The sequence below is a fragment of the Coffea eugenioides genome, unplaced genomic scaffold, assembly GCF_003713205.1.
Source record: "Coffea eugenioides isolate CCC68of unplaced genomic scaffold, Ceug_1.0 ScVebR1_25;HRSCAF=112, whole genome shotgun sequence".
NCBI classification, from domain to species: domain Eukaryota; kingdom Viridiplantae; phylum Streptophyta; class Magnoliopsida; order Gentianales; family Rubiaceae; genus Coffea; species Coffea eugenioides.
The window spans coordinates 19,743-44,212 of record NW_020863101.1 but is presented as its reverse complement, the minus strand read 5'-3'; the positions used below and the strand labels follow the sequence as shown (position 1 = coordinate 44,212).

The 24,470-nt window shown below is 36.3% G+C and overlaps 2 protein-coding genes and 2 pseudogenes across 2 annotated transcripts; all 4 read left to right on the top strand.

Annotated features, from left to right (window-relative positions):
* The first annotated feature begins 1,565 nt into the window (after positions 1-1,565).
* Positions 1,566-2,614, top strand: LOC113757002 (annotated as a pseudogene).
* Positions 2,615-3,145: 531 nt separating this feature from the next.
* Positions 3,146-11,126, top strand: LOC113757001 (cytochrome P450 71A3-like). Its single transcript, XM_027300427.1, has 4 exons — positions 3,146-4,206; positions 5,895-6,138; positions 7,284-7,310; positions 11,077-11,126. The coding sequence occupies exons 1-4, from the start codon at positions 3,277-3,279 to the stop codon at positions 11,124-11,126; spliced, it is 1,251 nt and encodes a 416-aa protein (XP_027156228.1). The 5' UTR covers positions 3,146-3,276.
* A 6,560-nt stretch (positions 11,127-17,686) lies between these two features.
* Positions 17,687-21,418, top strand: LOC113757000 (cytochrome P450 71A2-like). The gene is made up of 2 exons (XM_027300425.1): positions 17,687-18,601; positions 20,384-21,418. The coding sequence occupies exons 1-2, from the start codon at positions 17,687-17,689 to the stop codon at positions 20,993-20,995; spliced, it is 1,527 nt and encodes a 508-aa protein (XP_027156226.1). The 3' UTR covers positions 20,996-21,418.
* On the top strand, positions 20,995-23,779 carry LOC113756999 (annotated as a pseudogene).
* Positions 23,780-24,470: the final 691 nt, after the last annotated feature.

The window sequence follows — 24,470 nt, the reverse complement described above, 5'->3', positions numbered from 1 at the left end:
GTTTCATGACTGGAATATTTTTAATATGTCAAATCTCAGATTTTTCAGGTTATCATAGAAAATATACATTAACTGTGTACATGTTTATGCTAGAGTGTGCTTAATGTATAACAATTTTTGCACACATATGACCATTGGATTTTTCTAGCGGTGTTCATTAGACACTCATTAATACATTTCATTTCTACCAAACTTAGTATATGAAAATACATAATATATTTATTGCACTTGAACTCTCTTAGCGAGTACCTATTGGACACCAATTAATGAAACCCTTACAATACTTAATTAATCTTAGCTATTGACAAATGAAAGTAGATCTATCTAATGGGCACTTGTTAAGGTGGAGCTCATGTGTTAATTTTTAGAAAAAAATTAAAGTTAAATAGGGTGAGTTGATATGTGTAAACGAGGATAGTGTGTGCATTCACATGATAAATTAAGAGTAATTTAAGTGTAGCAATAAGGATGCCCATTAAAAAATCCATGAAATTAAACCACCAAATACTTATGCTCAAATATCTTAGTGGGCAAAATAAACTTTACTCCATTGTGGTTTAGCGATTTTTCACATAACTTGCCTATAGTTTTAAAGGTTATTATTTAACTTTCTCATAGTTTGAATTAAAGTGTCAAAGTGATAAAAATGATCATTTGTAACGGAACCCATGAAAATATCAAAATTACCGTTGTTTAAAAACTAAAATGGCTGAAATGATCAAAATATATAAACATAATATACATGACACTCTAATCCCGTATGATTTTATATTTCACTATATAACCTCCTTATGATTTAGTGTTTCACTATAGAACACCCTTATGATTTTCAAAATATATATATAACCCCCGTGGTTAATAAATAATTTTCAACTTTACATAGAAGTGCTTTTGATATTTTAGTTGACTCTGTTATGGAATGTAAATTCCGTCATTTTGACATCTTAATCCAAATCGTAAGAGGATTATATATAATTTTTAAACTATAGGGGGATTATGTGAAAAATGCTAAACTACAGAGAGTAAAGTGTATTTTGCCCTACCTTATTTTATCATCTTTGTCAAACATTGATAGAATAAATCCAGTTGTGCAAACCTATTTATTGGCCTTTCTATGTAGGCTATCTTAATCGAAATCACAAATATTACACATCTCTAAAAGATTCCTGCCATAAAACTCTCACCTTCTAATTGCATATGAAGATACTAAAACAGGAAGAATAGATTGATCTATCATTCATCAGCCAGGCGGCCCAGGCTAAGGCTCGTATGAATATCGCTTTGTAACTCGTTTTCTGACCGGTTGTGAAGAAAAAAAGTCAGCACACGAAAAAAATAAAAAACTAGAGCCTATTTTATTGCGCAATTATCTACAAAAAAAAAGGATTAAAAACTTCTAGTTCATTTTCTTAATCCATAAATAGAATACAATTCAGAGATTAGAGCCTTTCATTGTGCAATTTTTTTGGGAATACACAACGAACAAAGTGAAGTTCTATAAGTAGGATCATCCTGCGAACACTACAACTGATCACTTTTTAAGTTTCTCACTTTATTCACTTCAGGCATCAAGAAGGCAATATGGTGTTTCTTTTGCATCCTACACTTTCTCTTTTCTTCCCCTTGTTTTCTTCACTCTCTTCCTCTACAGATGGTTCTTCCATGCTTCTTCAAAATCCCCAAAAAACTTACCACCATCTCCACCAAAGCTCCCAGTAATTGGGAATTTTCACCAACTTGGCTTGCTTCCCAACCGCTCACTCCAAACGTTATAAAAAAAGTATGGTCCCTTAATGCTGCTTCATTTGGGCGGCCTCTTCAGTTGATGCAGCTCGTGAAATCATGAAAAACCATGATTTGGTCTTTTCGAACAGGCCAAAATCAGGCATTGATGCTAGACTCATCTATGGTTCCAAGGACGTGGCATTTACACCTTATGGTGAGTATTGGAGACAAGTAAGAAGTGTTTGTGTGCTTCAACTTCTAAGTAGCAAAAGGGTTCAAAGCTATCGACATGTTCGAGAAGAAGAGACTTATGATTGAACATACTAGACAAAACTGCTCTTCTTCAGTTGTGAACTTGACTGAGTTATTCGTAACACTTACAAATGATTTAGGCCAAGGAAAATCAGAGATAACTGAGGATGATTTTGACAAAATGCAATATCTAAAGCTAGTGATTAACGAAACTCTGCGGCCTCATTCCCCAGTTCCATCACTAGTTCCTCGAGAATCAACTCGAGACATCAAAGTAATGGGGTACGATATACCGATTCGAACATGAGTAATCGCCAATGCATGGGCAATTGGAAGAGACCCTTTGCTTTGGGAGAAGCCAGAGGAATTTCAGCCAGAGAGATTTCTGAATGTTGGTATAGATTTTTGAGGTTTGGACTTTGAGTTGATCCCATTTGGTGCCGGCCGAAGGGGATGCCCGGGTAAGACCTTTGCCATGGCTATCAATAAACTTGCATTAGCAAAATTACTGCACAAATTTGACCTTGCCTTGCCTGATGGAGGAAAACCAGAGGACATGGACATGACTGAAGCTGGTGGCATCGATGTGCATAGAAAACTTGCTATACTTGTTGTTGCCACTCCATATTCTCCTTAGTTTCTCTCCTGGCACAGAGAAGTTTAGCATGTCCTAGGGCAAGGTTTACAAGATCAAGTTGAGAACTTATGTAAATTGTCTTGCCTGTTATATTTAGCCTGCATGTAGCTCTTGGAAATTCTCCCTGAAAATTCTTATTGCTTAATAAGAAAATCAAAAGACAAGTAAGGCACTAAGCAATATTGCTTAATGAACAAATAATTGTCATTAATTTTGATCGTATTAGTTAAGCTTTACAGTGACCTTGATATTATTAATATTGGAGAGGGAAATAAGCCTTTCCCTTTTTTTTGTTATTTTTGCTGCTAATTTCAAGATCATAAATCAATTTCAACATGTATGAATATAAGTCCAATCCAATTTTTGGAATTTGCTTATGAGTAGGACTTATCATCCAAAATTTGTTCTTTCACTACAGCTACTAAAGTCAAAACAGTCGGCCAGGCTTTATAGATATTGTTTCCAATGTGTGGCCTTGATTCATTTACTGAGGATGCATTTGCTACCGTCACAAACTGAAATTTCAAGGATCATCAGAACAGAAGCAGAATTCTGCTGATCCTTTTCGACTTAATGAAGTAGGCATATGGCCAATTGTAGCAGCAACAATAAACTTGTGCTTTCTTGATTTGGCCCTTTCTCCAATTTTCGAGAAGCATGTAATGGCGTTTGTTTTGGATCTTACATTTTCCTCTCTTCTTCCCGTGGCTTTGCTACTTCTAACCCTTTTCATATGGTTCTATGCTTCTTCTAAACCCCAACAAAGGTTACCACCTTCTCCACCGAAGTTTCCAGTTGTTGGAAATCTTTTCCAACTCGGGCTATATCCTCACCGCAAACTTCAATCATTATCAAGAAAATATGGTTCCCTCATGCTGGTTCATTTTGGCAGCAAGCCCGTGGTTGTTGCTTCTTCAGCTGATGCAGCTTGTGAAATCATGAGAACCCATGATTTAGTCTTTGCTAACAGGCCTAAAACAAGCATATTTGATAGGCTTCTATATGGCAGCAAGGATATTGGAGCCTCACCTTACGGTGAGTATTGGAGGCAAGTGAGAAGTATTTGTGTGCTTCAGCTTCTAAGTCATAAGAGGGTTCAATCATTTCGATATGTAAGAGAGGAAGAGACTTCACTTATCGTTGAAAAGATTACAAGTTTTTCGGCTTCTTCGCCACCTTTATCGGCCATAAACTTGAGTGATCTTCTTATGACACTGACAAATGATGTGATTTGTAGGGTGGCCTTGGGGAGGAAGTACAGTGATAGGGAAGATGGGAGCAAAAGTATGCAAATCGTGAAGGAATTTGTTGAGTTGTTAGGTACTACTGATATAGGAGATTTTGTTCCATGGCTTGGATGGTTGAGACATCTTAATGATTTGGATGATAAAGTGGAAAAAGTTGTTAAGCAACTTGATGAATTTCTGGAGGGTGTCATTAAGGAGCACAAAGATAGGAAAAATGGAAAGGCTAACACTGATGATGGTATAGAGGGAAAAGGCTCAGATTTGGTGGATATCTTGCTTGAAATTCAGGGGGAAAAGTCGACAGGCTTTACACTCGAACTTGACAGTCTCAAAGCAATCATTTTGGTAAGAAATCTTGTTTGTAGGGTACTCCAACCATAAACTCATTAGGCTCTTCTACCGTGCTGGCTTATGCCATTTCTCTTGTCCTGAAAATCTTTTTGTATATATCCGATCTAAACTTAGAATACCTTCATTTTATTATTCAATTTGCATTAAATTTTAAAGATTTTTCTAATGGTTGCCTAGTGAGCATTGATTTAATACATTTAAATTACAAATAATTTATCATGTGAATTTACACAATCACAATTATTGCGCATCTTACATTTAGACACTTTTTCAAATTAAATTAACTACACTTTTTAAAAAGAACTAATCTTGAACCCGCTCTTAATGAGCACCCATTATTCAAACTAGTTTTTGGGCAAAATACACTTTACCCCCCGTGGTATAGCTATTTTTTTACATAACTCCATATAGTTTTAAAAACTATATATAACTCTCTCATAGTTTGAATTAAAATGTCAAAGTGACGGAAATTATCATTCATAACAGAACCTATAAAAATGTCAAAATTACCCTTGTTTAAAAACTGAAATGATTAAAAAGACCAAAATATATAAACATAAAATGCACGATACTCTAATCTCGTATGATTTTATATTTTATCAGATAACCTCCTTATGATTTAGTGCTTTACCATATAACCTCCTTATGATTTTAAAATTATATACATAACCCCCTACAAGTAATAAATAGGTATTTTTGGCATTTTAGTTGACTCCTTTATGGATTACAAATTTCATCATTTTGACGCTTTAATTCAAACCATGAGTGATTTAAGTATAATTTTTGAAATCATAAGGGGTTACCTAAAAAAGTACTAAATCACAGGGGCTTAAAGTGTAATTTGCCCCTAGTTTTTTAAATGAATAAAGGTTAGTTTGGATGGGGTTGGTTTTCACAAATTTAATCTTGAAAATGCGTTCTCCAATAATTTTCTATCTCACACATACATGTTAAAAGCCAGTACAATAACCATGATATGTGGTTAAACACACTTTCGAAAATAAGTGCAAATTTGTAGTCAGGCAGATGGGGTCTGCTAAAGAATTTTCAATGAATTACTTTCCTCTCTATTGGCTTGGATGTTAGACGGTTTTTCATAGTAATTCATCCCACGGATAAGTACTTTTGGATAAAGGATCATATGTATTAACGATAATGAACAAGTAGAGCTTTTCCTATAGAAATTTCAACAATCAAAGTTTTTAGCATGTTCGAAGGTGGAATATAATTATACTAGTTTTTTTGAGATTAACAAAATTATACTTGGTATCCAAAGAATTATACTTGTTAGCGTCGAGCAACCACTTATCAAACTTACTTGATCAGCATACAGTTAACTATACAAAGCTCAAGCAGAGCAATTTGAGTAATTGACTTAGATGACAAGTGATAAATAGTGATCAAGTCAAGTTTGAATACATTTTGTAGGATTCAAAAAAATCTTACCATGTTTCAGTACTAAATCTTAAATGAAATGTTTCAGTATGCAGTATGTACTATGAACCACTTATTTGTGTATTAGCAGGCTTGTGGAATATTACATACTTCAGCTTTAACACATCAATTGATACAATGCCAAACCAAACTGTTTTATCTGCATTTTATGATGTTTACCATTGATGAGCTAAACTTCTTACAAATGTTTTCCTCATATTAGTTTCTTCTTTATTTTGTATGATTAGGACATGTTCGCAGCTGGGACTGATACGACATACACAGTTATGGAGTGGGCAATGACCGAACTTTTGAGGCACCCAGAAATCTTGGAGAAATTGCAGACTGAGGTGAGACAAGTAGCTCAAGGAAAACCAGAAATCTCTGAGGATGATCTGGACAAAATGGACTACTTAAAAGCAGTGATCAAGGAGACCTTACGACTTCATACGCCAGTCCCACTACTCGTTCCTCGAGAATCAACACAACACGGTAGATTATTTTAGTTCAATTCCGATGGTAATCTTCAAGATTTATTATTGACAAAGACAACTTACTCTTTTGTTTCTCCTCAAAAAAAAAAAATACTTTTGTACATTAATATGTGTTTGAAATATTCAAGAGTCAAGCCACACGCATGGATTTGTTATTTAAACACAACCATAAGCACGAGAGGCTAATCAAGGACCTTTGCATTTTCATTGCTAATTTGTTCATTTTGGATTTTTCATTGTCTCTTCTCCTTATCTTGGTCTTACTCTTCCTATGCTTCTTCAAGATCAGGCAAATAGCCAATTATAGCACTTAAAAAAAGAAAAATAAAATTGGGCTTTCTTTCATTTCCTAATTTTGAAGAAGTTAAGGGAGATGGGAGGAAGGAAAGGGAGAAAGAGTGAGAGAGAAGAGAGGAGGAGGGCAGGGGTGGAGGTGGGGGGATTTTTATTTTTAAAAATATCCCAACAATAATATTTAAAATTCTAAAAACACTCCAATAAAAAACTATAGTAACAATTTTTTCATATATACTGTTATAGTAAAATTTATGAAAATCAGGTCTAAAAATATCCAATCCATACAGAGCTTTAGTAATAAACAGTATTTTGTAGAAGACTAAAATTATATTCTACTTGTACCTGGAGTTCAACATTTTGTTTTGCGTAATTAGAATTTTTTTTGTCTTTTTTTTTCCACAAACGTTAACAGTTATATATATTTGATAAACCCTTGATAAATACAAGAATTAATTACAAAAAGGGGCAACTACCCTCATTTGCTTCCTCACTAAATCCATCAGCAAACTGGGAAATTTTGCGTAATTAGAATTTTTTTTTGTCAATTAGCTACATTTATACTACCCTATTCTAGGAGAGAGGGGGAATCTAAATGGGTTGTATAAGGAGTTAGATGGAAGACGAGCTCATCTAAACTAAAGAGGTGATCTAACACACTTTTTAGATTTTTTTAATTGCAGGGTAGGAGATAAAATCAATCACAGAGTATCAAAAAAAGAGAACAAATTATTATTGATAGGGTATAATTTGTTAGTATTTTTATTATTAATTTTCCCTTCTATCCCTGACAAATATTGTGTTAATTGCTGATATTTACTCATATTTGGTATTTGGAATCAATTTCAGGAATGAATCAGAAAATTACCAAAAAGGAGGGACTTTGTGAAAAATATGGAGACTTCTAAGGGCTTCAATCCTTGGGCCCTTGAATTGGTGGGGGACCACAAGCTAGTGAAAGGCATTTGGTCATTTGGACTTCAAAGAAAGCAACGTAGAGAGACTTGGAACAAGAAGTACTTGGGAGGCTTTGTCCACATGTGTGGGGACCACCTAGATAGCTTTTAGTCATCTTTCTTTTGTTGCTTTAAAAGGGGACAACGTACAGAAGCAAAATAGATCGAGGGCTTTAGTTTTAGTTTTTTAGTTTAGTTCTAGTTTTCTTTCTTTGGACTGGCCTCTGACACACGCCAGGTATTCGACAATATTCCCCAACGGGGAGATTTTCTCATGAGGCGTGGTTAAGCTTCTCTAGTCAAGGGGACAACTGACGATTTGGTTCGACAATTACTGTGAGATCGAATCTGTTTTAATTATTTTCTTCATTTATTGGTATTTATATGTTTCTTGATTTTAATTGCTATGGCCTTGTGTATGATTGATTAGTGCGCAATAATTAATTATTCATATAGGCTATTTTTGCTAAATAGGGGTAATTGAATCCGTAATTGTTCGTTATCTCTACCTCAGTAGCAACTGGCGTAATTGGGTTTATGTCAGGGGAGCATATGATCTAATTTAAACAAACCCTCGTAGCGTATTTGTTGGTTAGGATTGGGCTTTTCTAATTATTAATGCAATTTAGAAATTAAATCCTACAGTCGTACCTAGGGTTATTTTTGGGTTAGAGAAATAGCTAACGGTCGTACCTTAGCTATCGAGAAATTAAGGAAGGGTTGGTTGTTTATCGCGTGCATGACAACTATAACTAATCTATTGCTAAATGTTGGAATTATTTATGCATCAATGATCAGTGCATGAACCATTTCTGATGTGTACCCTTGGCTAGAGTTTCCCCAATCATTTCTTTTAATTAATTATTTTCTGCAGTTAATTTATTTAGTTAGCATTTAATCCAAAACCCCCCATACTTTGGACTCTAGAAGAAACAAATTATCACCAGTCCCTGTGGATTCGACCCTACTCACCGCTATATACAAAATCTGTATTTTTCTCGAGTAGGTATTTATTATTGTACAGGTTCGGCACCTGTCAATTTTTGGCGCCGTTGCCGGGGACTGGTGTCAGATTAATTTGTTTCTTTTTGAGTTCATCTTGTTTTTATTTTTATTTTTTTTATTTTTCTCATATTTTTTTTATATAGTTTATGGCTTCTAACACTCCGTATTTTGGTGATAGATTGGATTTTGTTTCCAGGGAAGGCAATGAGGCTAGTTTTTTTGCTAAGTTTGCATATTCAGAGGCACTAAACTCTATTAGAGAAAGAATGGCTGCTGCAACCTGTAAAATTTGTTATGCCAGGGATCATTCAACCGGTATGTGTCCCGAATATCAAGATAATCTGAGTGTCCCACTCAATAATTATGGAGATTTTTCACCCTGGTCTCAAACGTGGTATAACCCTAATCCAAACGGGTATGATCAAGAATGGTGGGATAACTCCGATTATAATTATACAACGGGGCCAATGAATTTTCAGCAGTATGAGTCTCAAGAATCGTCATCTATGTCAGGTATGTCTCTTGATGAAATAGTTGAATCAATAGCTATTAATACATATCAATTCCAACAGGAGACACAAAGGAGAAATGAGATGATGAAGGAGGCAATGAGTAATCTGGAAGATCAAATGTGTCTATTGACATCCAGAATAAATCGACTGGCTTCTCAATTTGAAGAATTGCCCTCGAAAACCATTGTTGAAAATGAGAGTGCAATTTGCCTGACTAGTGATGAGGAGCTGCAAGATTTTCAAGAAGAGAGATGTACAGATGCAGTTGAAAAAGAAGCCGAAAAGGAAGAAATGGAACCCCAACCGCAACCCATTCAAGTGAAAGAATCCAGTGAAGAATCATCAAATGTGGTGACACCATCTCCATTCCCTAACCCGCATTTTCTTAACTCTTACTCTATGGTTTCTGTTAATGAGATTGATTTTGTTATACCGGAAGTTCTTGAGTCTCATGACAGGAATGAGTTAAGAGTAGCTATGGTCAAATATCTTGAACCGTTGAATGCTCTTGATGGAGGAGTGGATGAAGAATTGCGATCAATGCTTGATTATTTGGCGCCATCAACTAGTCCATGGAAGACCGTAGCTCGTGTGTTCAAAGATTACTCCATCTATGAGGGTTACCAGGATCATATTGAAGATGAAGCATTGAAGCGAGCCACAAGATTTTATCCTCCGTGAACAAGCATAGCATGTCTAGCCAAAGACATTAAAGAAAGGCGCTTTTTGGGAGGCAACTCAATTGTTAATTTTATTGTTTTAGTGCTTAATTATTTAATTATGTCGTTTCTCACGTGGGTACTAGTCACTCTTGATATTTTCTAACTCTGATCAGGATAGGTAATCTTGGCGTGCCCACGCGAGGAGGGAACGCGTTAAAGTGCATAAGGTAACTCTCGAAGTCAGTGGATGCTCTCTAATCTTGGCGTGCCCACGCCATGTTTGACGACCCAAAAACAAAGAAAATAATTTTTCACTTTCAAAAAAATAAAAAAAAAAATTTTTTCTCTTTCTTTAAATAAAAGTAATTTCCTTCTTCATTTTCAGTTTTGGTATTCAAAAATCGAATTTTCCAATCTCAATTCAATTTTTAAAAAGAAAAAAAAAATCCCAAAAAAAAAAAAAATTTCTTTCTTTTCTTCTTCTTTCTTTCTTTCTTTTTCTTCTTCTTCTCCACCGCTCCCCTGCTCCCTCTCTGTTGTCCGAAATCCCTTTCGCCCGCCACCCATCTCACCCGCGACCGCCACCAGCTCTCTCCGCCGTCGGATCTGCTCCACGGCCGCGCGCCTCACCCATCGCGCAACAGCTCCTCTGTCCACCGTCGCATGCCAGCAGCTCTGCCATTAGCTCGCAGACGCCGCGGCCTCGCTCGTCTCCGGACCGCACGCCACCGTCCCGCGCGCTCTACTCTTCCGCGCACACCAACCACCCGCAGCCGCTGCCCCCACTCCAGCTTGCCCGCCACCACTACAGCTCCTCTGTCCGCCTACTGCCGAGGTCCTAGCAGAGGTATTTGGACTTTATTCCCCAATTTCTAACATTGATTGGTGTTGTTAAGGATTTTCCACAATTGGTATTTGTGGCTGTTGGAGTTTATTTCTTCACTTGTGTGGTATACCTATTGGGCGTCATTTCTTGTGGCTACTATAGATTCGTCCTCTCTTATTTGCTGCTTAATTGGGAGCTGGAAGCTTGGGGTTCCTTTCTTCACTGATTAATTCGTCCTTTCTTCACTGAAAGCTTGGACTCGAATTGCTGACTTTTGGAACTATCACTGCGAATTCGGTTGATTGAGTTGTACATTTACTCTTTCATTCCAAAAAAAAAAAGGGGGGGGGAAGGCACTGGTTGGGGTATTTTCACTTGAATTTATTACTTCTTTTGGGTTGGGTGCAATTGTGCATTAACTGGCCACCTGGAGCGATTTGTTCCGATTGAGGTTTCATTGATTTTGGCCTACGTTTTTACCCCCAGTGGTACTGGAGGGAATATTTTCAATTGAATTTGTTTACCCCTAGTTGTTTGGCGGAGTTCTTATTGACAACTTTCTGGGCTGTTATCATTGAAATTGCTAATTTTTGGGTGGGCTGGATTCGTGAAATTGTCTTTTGCTAATTGGGAGGCAACTTTGCTTGTGTTTTGATTGTTGCGATTCTCAATTATGAGCAGTGTTAATTGTTATTTTGGTTTGTCGGTGGCCTGATATTGGTGGTGTGTGATTTCTCTTCCATAGTTTACTACACCAGTGGTACTGGTGGGGTGATTGGACCTCAATTGGGTACTTCTATTTGGTTGGCTAAGTGATTATTGTCCAAGCCCTGAGCTGTTATCCTTGAAATTGCTGATTTTGGGTTGCGACTTCTACTGGCCAACTGGAGCCATTTGTTGAGTATTTGGGTGAGCTGAAATATTGCACTTGTTTGTTAAATTGGGAGGCTTCTATACCCTCTACATTGCTTATTCCAGTTCAGTGCATCTAGTTGAAATGCTGGGGGTTTGAGATTCAGTTGTTAATGTCAGAGTTTTCCACTACTATTGCTTGACTTGTTCACTTCTTGAGGCTCACCGCTGGGGGCATTTGTTCAACTTTTGGGTGGAATTGTTGAGTTTTTGGGTGAGTTGAAATACTGTGATTGCTTGTTGAATTGGGGAGTTTCTATGACACTTGCTTGGCTTATTCATGTTGAGTGTATTTAATTGAAGTTTCTACTGTGATTTCGGTTGAGTTATCTCTGAATTGCCTGTTGACTTGGGAAACCTGTGCCACTTGCTTTGCTTGTCAAGGTGGGTACATCCAGTTGAATTGTTGGGCTGCATTAATTCTGCATTTGAGTAAATTAGGACCACTACTGATTATTGATTGCAATCGCTGCTTTGTTGGGACATTTGTATAGACCTTGGGTGCCTCACATGTACATTTTGTTGATTGGGTTTGCCATTTAAGTTGCTTCATTATCTGTGGGGTGCACCAATGGTACTGGTTGGGGTATTTTGACTAGATTTGGTAATTCCATCTGATTGGCTGTCTAATTGACAGCCAAGAACTTGTGACTGAATTGTTATTGTCAAATACCTAAACTCTCAATGTTGAAATTTCTGATTCTGAGTTAAGGCATTAACTGACCAACTGGAGCTATTTGTTGAGATTTTGGGAGGACAGAGTTTTGCATTTGCTGGTTGAATTGAGTATGATGTCTCGGAACTTGGGCGCGTACTTCCACCACATTGGTTTCCTCCACCGTCCCCGCCTACCTCTTGGCCACTCAAAGAGGGAAGTTTCGTTGTCCTCTTCATTGCTTTAATTCCTCCATTGAGGACAATGTACGATTTAGGTGTGGGGGGAGCAGTTATGGTGCTAGTATCTTTCGTTCATTTTCATTTTCTTCTTTTTAGTGATTGGCTCGTAAGTGCATGCCAAAATTTGATGTTGGATTGTTGCCTCTATTTCTGCTATTGCCAAATTTTAATAATAAAAGGGTATCAAGTTAATATGGTTGAGTCCAAAAATATCTCTTTGGTGAATATCGATGATTGTTTTACTCTTATAATTTTTGGTTAACTTTCCTAGGCATAGGGAATGATTATTGGCATTTTCATGTGAATTGGTCCGGTTATTAACTTTAGTTCTCCATGTTTGAAAATGAGGCTAGCTGATGCAAGTTTTCTTTTGGTTCTTGTGTTATATTGAGTTTTTGTGATTTTTAGCTATGAATAAACTTGACTGTACTCCGCTATTAGTTACTACTGAGTAACCGGGGATCTGCACCTAAAAGTGTTGATTCTCGCGTCAAAAGGTAGTAATTCCTATGAGTACGTGGTCACGTGGCGATAGAAGCTGAGTAACCGGGCTCCTTCATCTTGCCAATGTTGGAGTTCGCGTCAAAAGGCTCTAATGGCTAGCGACTAAGTCTTTTGTTACTATTGAAAAAAAAAAGAGAAAAGTAGGAAAAAAAATGTGAAAAAAAGTGAAGGTTGTGTTAGTGTGTAATAAAAATCAGCTTGCCGAATTATGGATTTAATGTTGAGATTTTGGTTAATAATTGGACCATTTGCTGATAAATGTTGTACATTATTCCTTTTTCTTAGATTCGTTAACCTGAAATTGGAAGAGTTTATGGTTTAGAAGCTAACCAGGAGTGATGTTTCTTGGACTTGACCATTGATGCTTGATTATTATTTTTCTTGGTATCTTGGCAATTAGGTAGTTAGAGCGATAGCCATTGTCAAAATTTTGGTGTTCAATTGATGCTCCCATGCTTGAGGGCAAGCATGATTCAGGTGTGGGGGGAATTGATAGGGTATAATTTGTTAGTATTTTTATTATTAATTTTCCCTTCTATCCTTGACAAATATTGTGTTAATTGCTGATATTTACTCATATTTGGTATTTGGAATCAATTTCAGGAATGAAGCAGAAAACTACCAAAAAGGAGGGACTTTGTGAAAAATATGGAGATTTCTAAGGGTTTCAATCCTTGGGCCCTTGAATTGGTGGGGGACCACAAGCTAGTGAAAGGCATTTGGTCATTTGGGCTTCAAAGAAAGCAACGTAGAGAGACTTGGAACAAGAAGTACTTGGGAGGCTTTGTTCACATGTGTGGGGACCACCTAGATAGCTTTTAGTCATCTTTCTTTTGTTTCTTTAAAAGGGGACAACGTACAGAAGCAAAATAGATCGAGGGCTTTAGTTTTAGTTTTTTAGTTTAGTTCTAGTTTTCTTTCTTTGGACTGGCCTCTGACACACTCCAGGTATTCGACAATATTCCCCAACGGGGAGATTTTCTCATGAGGCGTGGTTAAGCTTCTCTAGTCAAGGGGACAACTGACGATTTGGTTCGACAATTACTGTGAGATCGAATCTGTTTTAATTATTTTCTTCATTTATTGGTATTTATATGTTTCTTGATTTTAATTGCTATGGCCTTATGTATGATTGATTAGTGCGCAATAATTAATTATTCATATAGGCTATTTTTGCTAAATAGGGGTAATTGAATCCGTAATTGTTTGTTATCTCTACCTCAGTAGCAACTGGCGTAATTGGGTTTATGTCAGGGGAGCATATGATCTAATTTAAACAAACCCTCGTAGCGTGTTTGTTGGTTAGGATTGGGCCTTTCTAATTATTAATGCAATTTAGAAATTAAATCCTACGGTCGTACCTAGGGTTATTTTTGGGTTAGAGAAATAGCTAACGGTCGTACCTTAGCTATCGAGAAATTAAGGAAGGGTTGGTTGTTTATCGCGTGCATGACAACTATAACTAATCTATTGCTAAATGTTGGAATTATTTCTGCATCAATGATCAGTGCATGAACCATTTCTGATGTGTACCCTTGGCTAGAGTTTTCCCAATCATTTCTTTTAATTAATTATTTTCTGCAGTTAATTTATTTAGTTAGCATTTAATCCAAAACCCCCCATACTTTGGATTCTAGAAGAAACAAATTATCCTCAGTCCCTGTGGATTCGACCCTACTCACCGCTATATACAAAATCTGTATTTTTCTCGAGTAGGTATTTATTATTGTACAGGTTCGGCACCTGTCAATTATGCTACCCTATTAGTTTTGTTTTGTTATGGTATACAATTCAACGTTAACTTTCAGATAAACAATCATATAATTCCACGTCAACTTTGAAATAGAAAAGATGTGTTTGAATGTCATTTTCTTCAACTTTGAATGTCATTTTTTTTCAACTTTGAATGTCATTTTTTTCAATAAAACAGCATTTCCTTTTTCTTTTTCAAATCCCATGATTAGGACGTGTTTGGTGCAGGACTGATGCAATATGGAGTGGCCAATGACTGAACTTCTGAGGCACCCCAAAATCCTGGAGAAATTGCAAACTGAGGTAAGACAAATAACTGAAGGAAAATCAGAAATCAGTGAAGATGATTTAGACAAAATGGAGTACTTGAAAGCAGTGTTCAAGGAGACTTTACGACTTCATACTTCAATATCATTATTTCGTTCGTCGAGAATCAACTAAACACGTTAGGATAATGGGGTATGATATACCAGCAGGTGCAGCAGTAATGGTAAATGCTTGGGCAATTGCACGAGATCCATTGCTTGGATTCAGCCTGCAGAATTTCAGCCAGAGAGGTTTTAACTCTGAGTTAATTCCATTTGGAGCTGGAAGCAGGGGTTGCCCTGGTACTACCTTTGTTGTGGCTGTCAACGAGCTTGCATTGGCAAAATTGGTATACAAGTTTGATTTTGCATGGACTGATGGAGCTAAACCGCACGATTTGTACATGTCTGAAGCCACTGGTCTCACCAACCACAGAAAAAATCCTGTATTTGCAGTAGCTATTCCACATTCTAGTTAGAGGCCTTCTTTACCTATCTTTTCAAGTATAAATGTGGACCTTATACTGATCTATTCTCCAAATAACCAGACAGCAAATATCTAGTGTTGGCAAATTGTATTTAAGCTACTGATCAATAATTAAAAAAGGTTTGTATACTGAGTTATCTCTTATTATGCCTATCCAACAGTTCAGCTGCAGGATAGCTCTGAGTTGGATGTAGAATTTGCATCAATTTGGGAACATCAGAGAGGAGGATGCTTTCTGTATCTAACAGTTGAAAATTTGTAACAACAGAAAATTGTAATTAAATCCCTCGTTTCGAAGGAATAACAGTTCAAATTCCCTATGATTGATTTTGGAAAACTGTACTTCTTTCATTTGATAAGATGTTGCAGTGCATAATTGCGTCAAGGAACTACTTTTATCAGCAAAACCTTTTTTTTTCCTGTTTCTTGGGGGCTATTATTCAAACTATGAATGGTTTGATGATTTGATTACTCTATGATATTAAGAGTGCAGAGAGAGTGTCATGGGGCTATTCCATCTTAGCATAGCTTCAAATGCTATATATAGCGTTTTGGAGCAGAAATTTTATTGTATAACAAATAAAACCAAGTAAAGCAAAATCTTTTGATTATTAGTTTTTGAAAGGCGTAACAATTGTCAAATTTACTATAGATAAAACTCATAATCTTCAAATCACGTGGTTTGATCTGTGATGGTCCCATCACACTCACCTACAGAAGCCAGTATTATGAACATAAACCAATTACAGTTTAATCAGCTAATACATTTCATGAGGTAATACTTTATACTCTTTTTTTTTTTTTTTTTTCAAACGAGGTAATACTTTATATTCGAATATTTCTAGAGTTGAAGAATATCGTGCCTTGGTAGAAAAAGTTAATTAATAAAATTTTCAAATATTAGTTCCTCAAAATTCCGAAAGAAAATTCAAACTCACAAGTCACAAGCATATGGTGCATTTATACTATTAAACATTAGTTCAAACTTTTTTTTTTATCGCAACGATAACAGTCCTATAACCTACTTTAATTTAATCTAAGGGGAGGGAGAGTCGACGGGAAACCCGTCGAAGAAAGCCACCCGAAAGTGACAGCTACATTTAAGTGGCAAGTTTGGCAACCTTTGCCTCCCAACTTTCCAAGACTTGTAAGTCTTAGGATTGGCAAACATTAGTTCAAACTTGAAAATACGAAAATTGCATGTCAAATTTTCTTCAAAGACAAAATGATAGCCATAATTGATTGTGGCAACCTAGACGGAGTTACCTATTTTTGTACCTAACCGTTGAAATTTTGTTACATAATTTGATAAGACGTGCGTGGCAGCAAGGAGAATCAACTGCCGGCTGTGGACTATGGCCAAAAGGAATATTCGATGTTCCGGCTTTCTTCATCCCAGGAGAAAAAGATATGCTATGCTAAACGTCTTTTTCCTATTTCTTGGAATCAAATTTTGCAAAATGTGAATGGTTATTTTTTCACGAAGGAGTTTTCTCCATGATTCCAATACCATAGGTCCAAGAGTGACGGGAAAGGGGTATCGGTACACACACATAATATCAGAGTTAGTTCAGAACAAACATCTCCTTCCGCAAATATTAGTTAAAATAGGAACAAACCAAATCACCAAATAATAATGCTAACAGTGATAACAAAATATAGGAAAAATAAAAGGCACGGTACACCAAGATTTTTACGTGGAAAATCTAAATTGGAAAAAATCACGGGATCTAATCAAGTGAAAAATCTCTATTATCACAATAATGGAAATACACAGGTCTACTCGAAATATTTGAATTATAATAATATCGTCAATATCAACCAAGCGTAATTGCTACAAAATCACCCCCAAAAACTACAACTGTCAAAAGAATGAATTTGAAAAGGTGTTACCAAACGAGGAGGAAATCCAAAATCTGAATCAGTAGATGAGTAGAGTTTGACGAGAAGATCGCGTAAATAAAATTTTATTTCAATCGAATTTCAAATCACCTTCCAATTAAGGTTTCAAAGTTGCAAAAAACTCTCTCCCTAACTAACTCTCACCCTTTCTCTCTCTTCGTTTCTCTCTTGAATTACGCGGCTGGATAAATAATATAAATCAGAGAAAAATACCATAGCTCCAAAAGATAAATCAGAGACCAATCAATTTGTTGCCGATATAATTTTGTCCTGTGCAACCTGTGGGCTCCTTTTTTTTTTTTTTTTTTTTTAAGTGTAATCTCTCACTTACCTCCCCTTTTAACTATCCAATCCATTCCTCCCATATATAACATGTGTGGGCTTAAATCATCCATTGTATTAAATAATTAAATATACATTTCTGGTCCTAATGTTGTCAGGTGTATTATTGGGATTTCAATTCTAAAAGCAGTCTGCAATCTTATATAAGAAGAGTAGCCCATTAATAGGCAAACACAAGATCATATAGACCATGGCGTTCTCTTTTGATCTTTTATTTTTCTCAGTTTCCTCAGTTGTATTCCTTCTAGCCCTTTTGAAATGGTTCTATGCTGCTTCTAAACCCCAAAAAAAGCTACCACCATCTCCACCAAAGCTCCCAATAATTGGAAATATTCACCAGCTTGGCTTGCTTCCGCACAGATCCCTCCAATCATTGTCAAGAAAATGTGGCCCACTCTTGCTACTTCATTTTGGAAGCAAGCCAGTGCTGGTAGCCTCTTCCGCTGATGCAGCTAGCCAGATCATGAAAACCCATGATCTGGTTTTTTCGAACAGGCCTAAATCGAGCGTTAAAGATAGACTATTCTACGGAAGTAAGGACGTAGCATTTACACCGTATGGTGAGTATTGGAGACAAGCCAAAAGCATTTGTGTGCTGCATCTTTTGAGTAACAAAAGGGTTCAGTCATATCAGCATGTTAGAGAAGAAGAGACTTCACTCATGATCGAAAAGATCAGTCAGATGTGTTCTTCTTCACCTGTAAACTTAACTGAAATATTTGTAACTCTCACAAATGATATAATTTGTAGGGTTGCCCTGGGGAGGAAGTATAGTGAGGAAGAAAAAGGGAGGAAAATTATGGAAAATTTGAGGGTTTTTGTTGAGTTAATTGGTGTTTTTGATGTAGGAGACTACATTCCTTGGCTTGCATGGGTTAATCGTTTCAATGGTTTGGACTTGAAAGTGGAGAAATCTGTTAAACTGATTGATGAATTTCTTGAGGGTGTAATAGAAGAGCACATAAATAAGAGGAAAGGTGAGGCTGAAAATGACCATTCCGTTGAGACAAGATGCCTAGACTTGGTGGACATTCTGATCGAGGTTAATAAGGAAAGCACTATCGGCTTTGCTCTTGGCCGTGATGATATGAAAGCTATCATCCTGGTAAATTGGATCTCTCTCCATCTCTTTAATTACATCGCACTATGAGAATTTATAATTAGTTTCAACTCTGAAAAGAATTATGTTTACTGCTAATAAATTATCATACAAATGTTTGCTCTTGGCCGTACTAGTTTTGAAGGTAGTGACTTGCACTAGGCTGGAAGGTTTAGATTTTGTTTGGTACTATCATACAAATGTTTTTAGTTTAGTTGAATGACAACTTATTAAATGGCATTCTTCTACTTTACTCCGATGTGCAAGATCAAAATCTATTTGGTTTGTAAGGTTTACTGAATTCAATATTATTAAACTCGGATGGTTGAACGAACGAGAGAGCTTTTGGTTCATGCCTTCACGGTTCAACCACTAGTTCAATTAAATGTTTTCTTATTTTAGTTATAATTAGAAAATTTGAATAATACCAAATTATATAAAGGGAAAAAATTTCTAGTGGCTAGCCTATTCAATTGTTGGAGTTTTACCAGGTTTGTCCGGTTTGATCAGTTTATGTTCGAGTTTGACTCATTGTTTATTTTTTTTTCTTGCTTTAACATAGAATCTTGTGATAGAGTTGGTTCTTGGTTCAATCAATCAGTCTAGCTAGTTCAGTCTAGTAATAGTTTGGAAACATCGATTCCATTCCATACTTTAACACTATGTTTGGTAGGTAGGAATAGACTCGGAAAAAGCCTTTATAACTTATTCATTACATACTAAGTCTGGAATAAACATTTCAAGGGGAAGGGACTTCCCCTTGAAATGTTTATTCCAACCTTTTCCTCAAATTCTATTCCTCAAAAAAATTTAAGGAAAGTTGTTTCCAATTTCATCTTAGAATGCCTAATATAGTAGGATATCAAATTTATCCTTATAAATCTTTTCACTGTATCACCATATCTTAAGACATTTGTGAGCTTAATAAATAATTGAATGCATAAAAATTTTCTTGTATGTAAAATAAAATTTTCTTTTTTACAAGCAAACAAATGTTTTGAGATACTTTATTCTTTGACTTTTGAATAGTTGTGTAGAATTTTTTTTGAATTTCATATAAAAAAAATGTAAACAAAAGATTAACGTACTAGAACAAAAACTAAAAGTCATAAACATATCTAGGATAATTAAGTCAAATACGTATTAATTGTATTCTTTTCTGACAACAAAATATTGATCACACTAAATATTGAAGAATGAATAATGATAAATATTTGTCACTGCCATTTTGGGTAGAAAGATCTTTTTATTTTGGACAAAACTGCAAACAAGGGGTAAGGATATTAAATAAACATACAAAAGGGTTGACTCACAATAAAAATTCTAAAATTACCACACAACTCTGAATATATACACTCTATAATATATTTAATTTATATCAAAATTACTATGAATGTATGTAATCAAACTCATTTTCGTCCCTTATATTTGAATACCTTCCCTTGTTATCAGATTAAAAGAAAATTCATCCATTGCATTTGAATACCTTCTCTTGTAAAAAATGTTAAAAAAAAAAAAAAACACCTCAATGGTTGCTTTGGTTAACCGAACTTTATGCACTTAAACTTTATGTAACTTTTAAATTTACATGTACCTAAACATAATGTTTCGTCTTGTATGTGGTAATTAAACGCTTATTGCGATAGTATGAATATTGTTAATCTGTCTTCATTTTTCTTTTTCTTTGGACAGGTGCCAATTTTCTTTTGAAATTGAAAATTTAGATTAAAAAAAAAAAAGCATCTATGCATGTTCTAAAGCAACACTTTCCTTCATTCCGTCATGCAGGACGTGTTTGGCGCTGGAACTGACACAACACATTCAGTTATGGAATGGGCAATGTCAGAACTTCTAAAGAAACCTATAACCTTGCAGAAATTGCAGGCTGAGGTAAGAGAAGTGACCCAGGGAAAACCAGAAATAACTCAAGATGATTTGGAGAAGATGAGATACTTAAAAGCAGTGATTAAAGAAACTCTACGATGTCATGTTCCTGTTCCATTACTGGTTCCTCGAGAATCAACTCGAGACATCAAAATAATGGGGTGTGATATAGCAGCAGGCACACTAGTGTTGGTGAATGCTAGTGCAATTGCAAGAGACCCCATTCTGTGGGAGAACCCTGAGGAATTTCAACCTGAGAGGTTTCTGAATTCCAATATAGATTTTCGAGGTTTTAACTTTGAGTTAATTCCTTTTGGTTCCGGACGAAGGGTTTGCCCGGGTATCAACTTTGCCATATCCGTTGCTGAACTTGCATTGGCAAAATTGGTCAACAAATTTAATTTTGCATTGCCTGATGGGACGAAGCCAGAGGATTTGGACATGACTGAAGCATCTGGTATCACAGTTCACAGAAAACATCCTCTACATGCTATTGCCACTCCATATCTTTGTTAATGGCTTTGAATTCGTATGCTTTCTTTTTTATTTTTGCGGTCTTATTTCTAGTGGAAGTTCACGCTGGTGACTCGTAATAAGGAGTGAGAGACCACATTTCCACCGTTTTATGTTTACTTGATGTCATGTGCAAGTATACTTAGATTTGGAAGTAACTATATATATATATATATAAATTCTCCAATCTCCAAGCCCCGGGGCCATGTACTGTAGAGATACAGGCTTGGAAACAAGCAAACTTTTGGATTTGGGACTCTATCACATTCATGTGATGGGCTGAGACGCGTGTGGAGCCCTGTCGCTCTTGTCAATTACCTTGGCCGAAAAACAGTTATTAGCTTACGATCCGTGGTGTTTACTTTTTGGACCAATAGTGTTGTTTCATTGGTTTCCCTTTGTTTTTCGGTCGCCAAATTATGGCCCTGTAGCTGAAATGCGGAAGAATTAATTATTTTCCTTTTTTTTACCCTAAAATTGTGGTTTTATTTTTGTTCTCTCTATTTGCCAAATTTATTTTGGATTATGGATATATGGATTCATTTTATATGTTAATTTCCATTCTTTAGTATTGGGTCGTACTATTATTTTGATTACAGTGCAATTGTTGTTTAATCATATTTTTCATTTGTGACGGGAATCGGGCAAGATTCAATAAAACAAACGGCTAATCAAGATATAAAAAAAACTCAGATAAATTTGTTTTAGCTTCTCTCCCTTTTTCACTTTCCCAAAGTTATAAATTTTAAATTGTAGTTTTGTCTGAAATTCTTTAGTTCGATGATGCACGTACGTTAAAAAAAAGCAAAAAAAAAAAAACCAGTCCTTGTTCTCATATGTTCGATGCACGGAAACCCCTTTTTCTTTCTTTCTTATCTTGCTTACCTACACTTTCGACATATAGATACCACACGCCCTGCAGCCTCTTTAGACTTGCCAACCGAAACAAGCTTGTCCATACTTGTTTTCCAATTTTTTGTCTGAAATCAGAGTCTTGTAGACTAAGCAAAATACAGGGGAGATTAAAGGCAAATGGCAAGTTCATCAGGCTTGGTATCGGAGCTAAAGATTGATGTATATATGTTTCATCCAATCTTTTTTTCGCTTTTTCCTTTAGTCTTACTGTGGTTTCTCTTCAAATTAGTTTCAAATTCGAGAAAGAATCAGCCACCATCAGCCACCATCAGCCACCATCTCCACTAGGAAATCTTCATCAGCTAAGCTCACTGCTTCACTATCCTCTCCACTCCTTAGCCCAAAAATATGGTCCAATCATGTTTCTCAAATTTGGTAGTGTTCCAACGGTTGTAGTTTCATCAGCTGATGGAGCTAGCCTAATCATGAAAACCCATGATTTGATTTTCACTGATAGGCCATTTTCGAGCACTGCTAATAAACTTCTCTATAACATGAAGGATATATCGGTAGCGCCCTATGGCGAGTATTGGAGACAGCTAAAGAGTATTTGTGTTCTTCAGCTCCTGAGCAACAAAAAAGTTCAGGCGTTTCGTAATATAAGGGAAGAGGAAACGTCGATTATGATGCAGAAGATTAAAGAGGCTTCTTTGGATTCGACACCTGTGAATTTGAGCGAAATGTTTGTTTCGCTGACTAATGATATTGTATGCAGATCATCTTTTGGGAGGAAATACGGTGAAGGGGAAACTGGAAAGAAATTCAAGCTGCTGTTGGGCGAATCTTGAAGTTACTGAACGGAGGAAGTTTAGTCAGATTTGTGCCCTGTCTCAGCTGGATTAATCGAGTTAATGGTTACGATACCAGAGTGGATCGCGTTGCTAGAAAGGTTGGATGGTGCAGTGGAAAAATATTCCTGCAGGTCAAGTGCTGAGACAATTGATGGTGAAAGCAGAGAAGATTTTCTTGATATTTTGCTGAAAATCTATAAAGATAACGCAACAGGTGTGACCATGGACAGGGACAGAGCGTCAAAGCTATAATATTGGTAAGCACAATTTTCTCTGCAGTGAATATAAAATCATTAAGCTTCATTTTCTCAGTCATAACTCATTGCGTCATCTCTGATCATTCTCACGGACAATCAACAAAACATCATTGATTTTAAGTGTACATCTTTTTAACTGTAGGATGTATTCTCTGCTGGAACCGATACCACGGCTACAGTTGCAGAATGGGCAATGGCAGAGATCTTAAGACACCCCATTATCCTAAAGAAATTGCAAACTGAAATAAGAGGGTTGTTGGTGGCAAAGAACAGATATCCGAGGATCACTTGGCCGAGATGCATTATTTGAAAGCAGTGATCAAGGAAACTCTTCGCCTACATCCTCCAATTCCGTTGCTGGTTCCTAGAGAAGCAAGAGAAGATGTCAAAATAATGGGATATGATATTGCAACTGGAACAATGGTGATCATCAATGCTTGGGCAATAGGTAGAGATCCTGCATATTGGGATGAACCTGTGAACTTTAAGCCAGAGAGATTTATGGATTCGTCTATAGATTTTTAAAGGGCATGATTTCCAGTTAATCCCATTTGGTGCTGGTAGGAGGGGTTGTCCTGGAATCGCTTTTGCTGTTGCTAGTAATGAACTTGTGTTGGCAAATTTGGTAAGCAAGTTTGATTGGCAATTTCCTGATGGAGCAAAGGGGGAAGAGGTGGATATGACAGAATGCGCTGGCGTTGCAGTTCGTCGCAAAATTCCTCTTCTTGTTATTCCATCTCCGCATTCTTGAATTCTTAACATGGCCGAATGCTGCAGATTCTGTGTTCTTGTCTTGATACAAGTGTTGGATTGATTCTTGAGAAGGGTTGCAATCGCTAAACCACAAGGCGCTTAGTTTTTTCTTGGGTTGTAGTTAAGTAGTACATTGAGGAATTACCAATTCAGTCCTAACATTTTAGATCAGTCCCGAAGTTTTTCAGTTTTTATTACAAGTTTCCCAAACTTGTTATCGTGAATAGTACAATAGTAATTATAACTTGTGATGGGATGGATTAGAGTAATGCCAACTTCCAATCGACCACAGCACTCTATTATGCAAAACATTATGAAATAATCCCTTATAAAATCGATTTAAACAATCTTGTTAGCCGTCAGAAAATTGAAAATTTGAAATTGCCAAGGGACAAGACTACAAATCCAACCAAAAAGCAATATCATTAATTTTGGCCACTGAAGCTTGGAATTCAGCTCCATGGAGGGCTGAAGATTGCTTTCTGAGATAATTGCTGAAGCTTTTTGTCCGTGGCATCATTTTTGGCTGCTAGACATTGGGAACAAAATCTAAAGATAGCTTATTTTACATCTCTTGACAAGAAATCAAAAAACTAATTTAGCAATTGGGACAAAGAGAGTTCATTACTAGTCATCTTGTATCTACCGAGTTTAGCAATTGGGATCTATGGGATTGTACGGCAAGGAATAAGGGCTTCTGCAATTGGCACTTTCAATTACATAATTTTGTTTGTGCCTTAGATTAATTGGAGTAAATCAAAT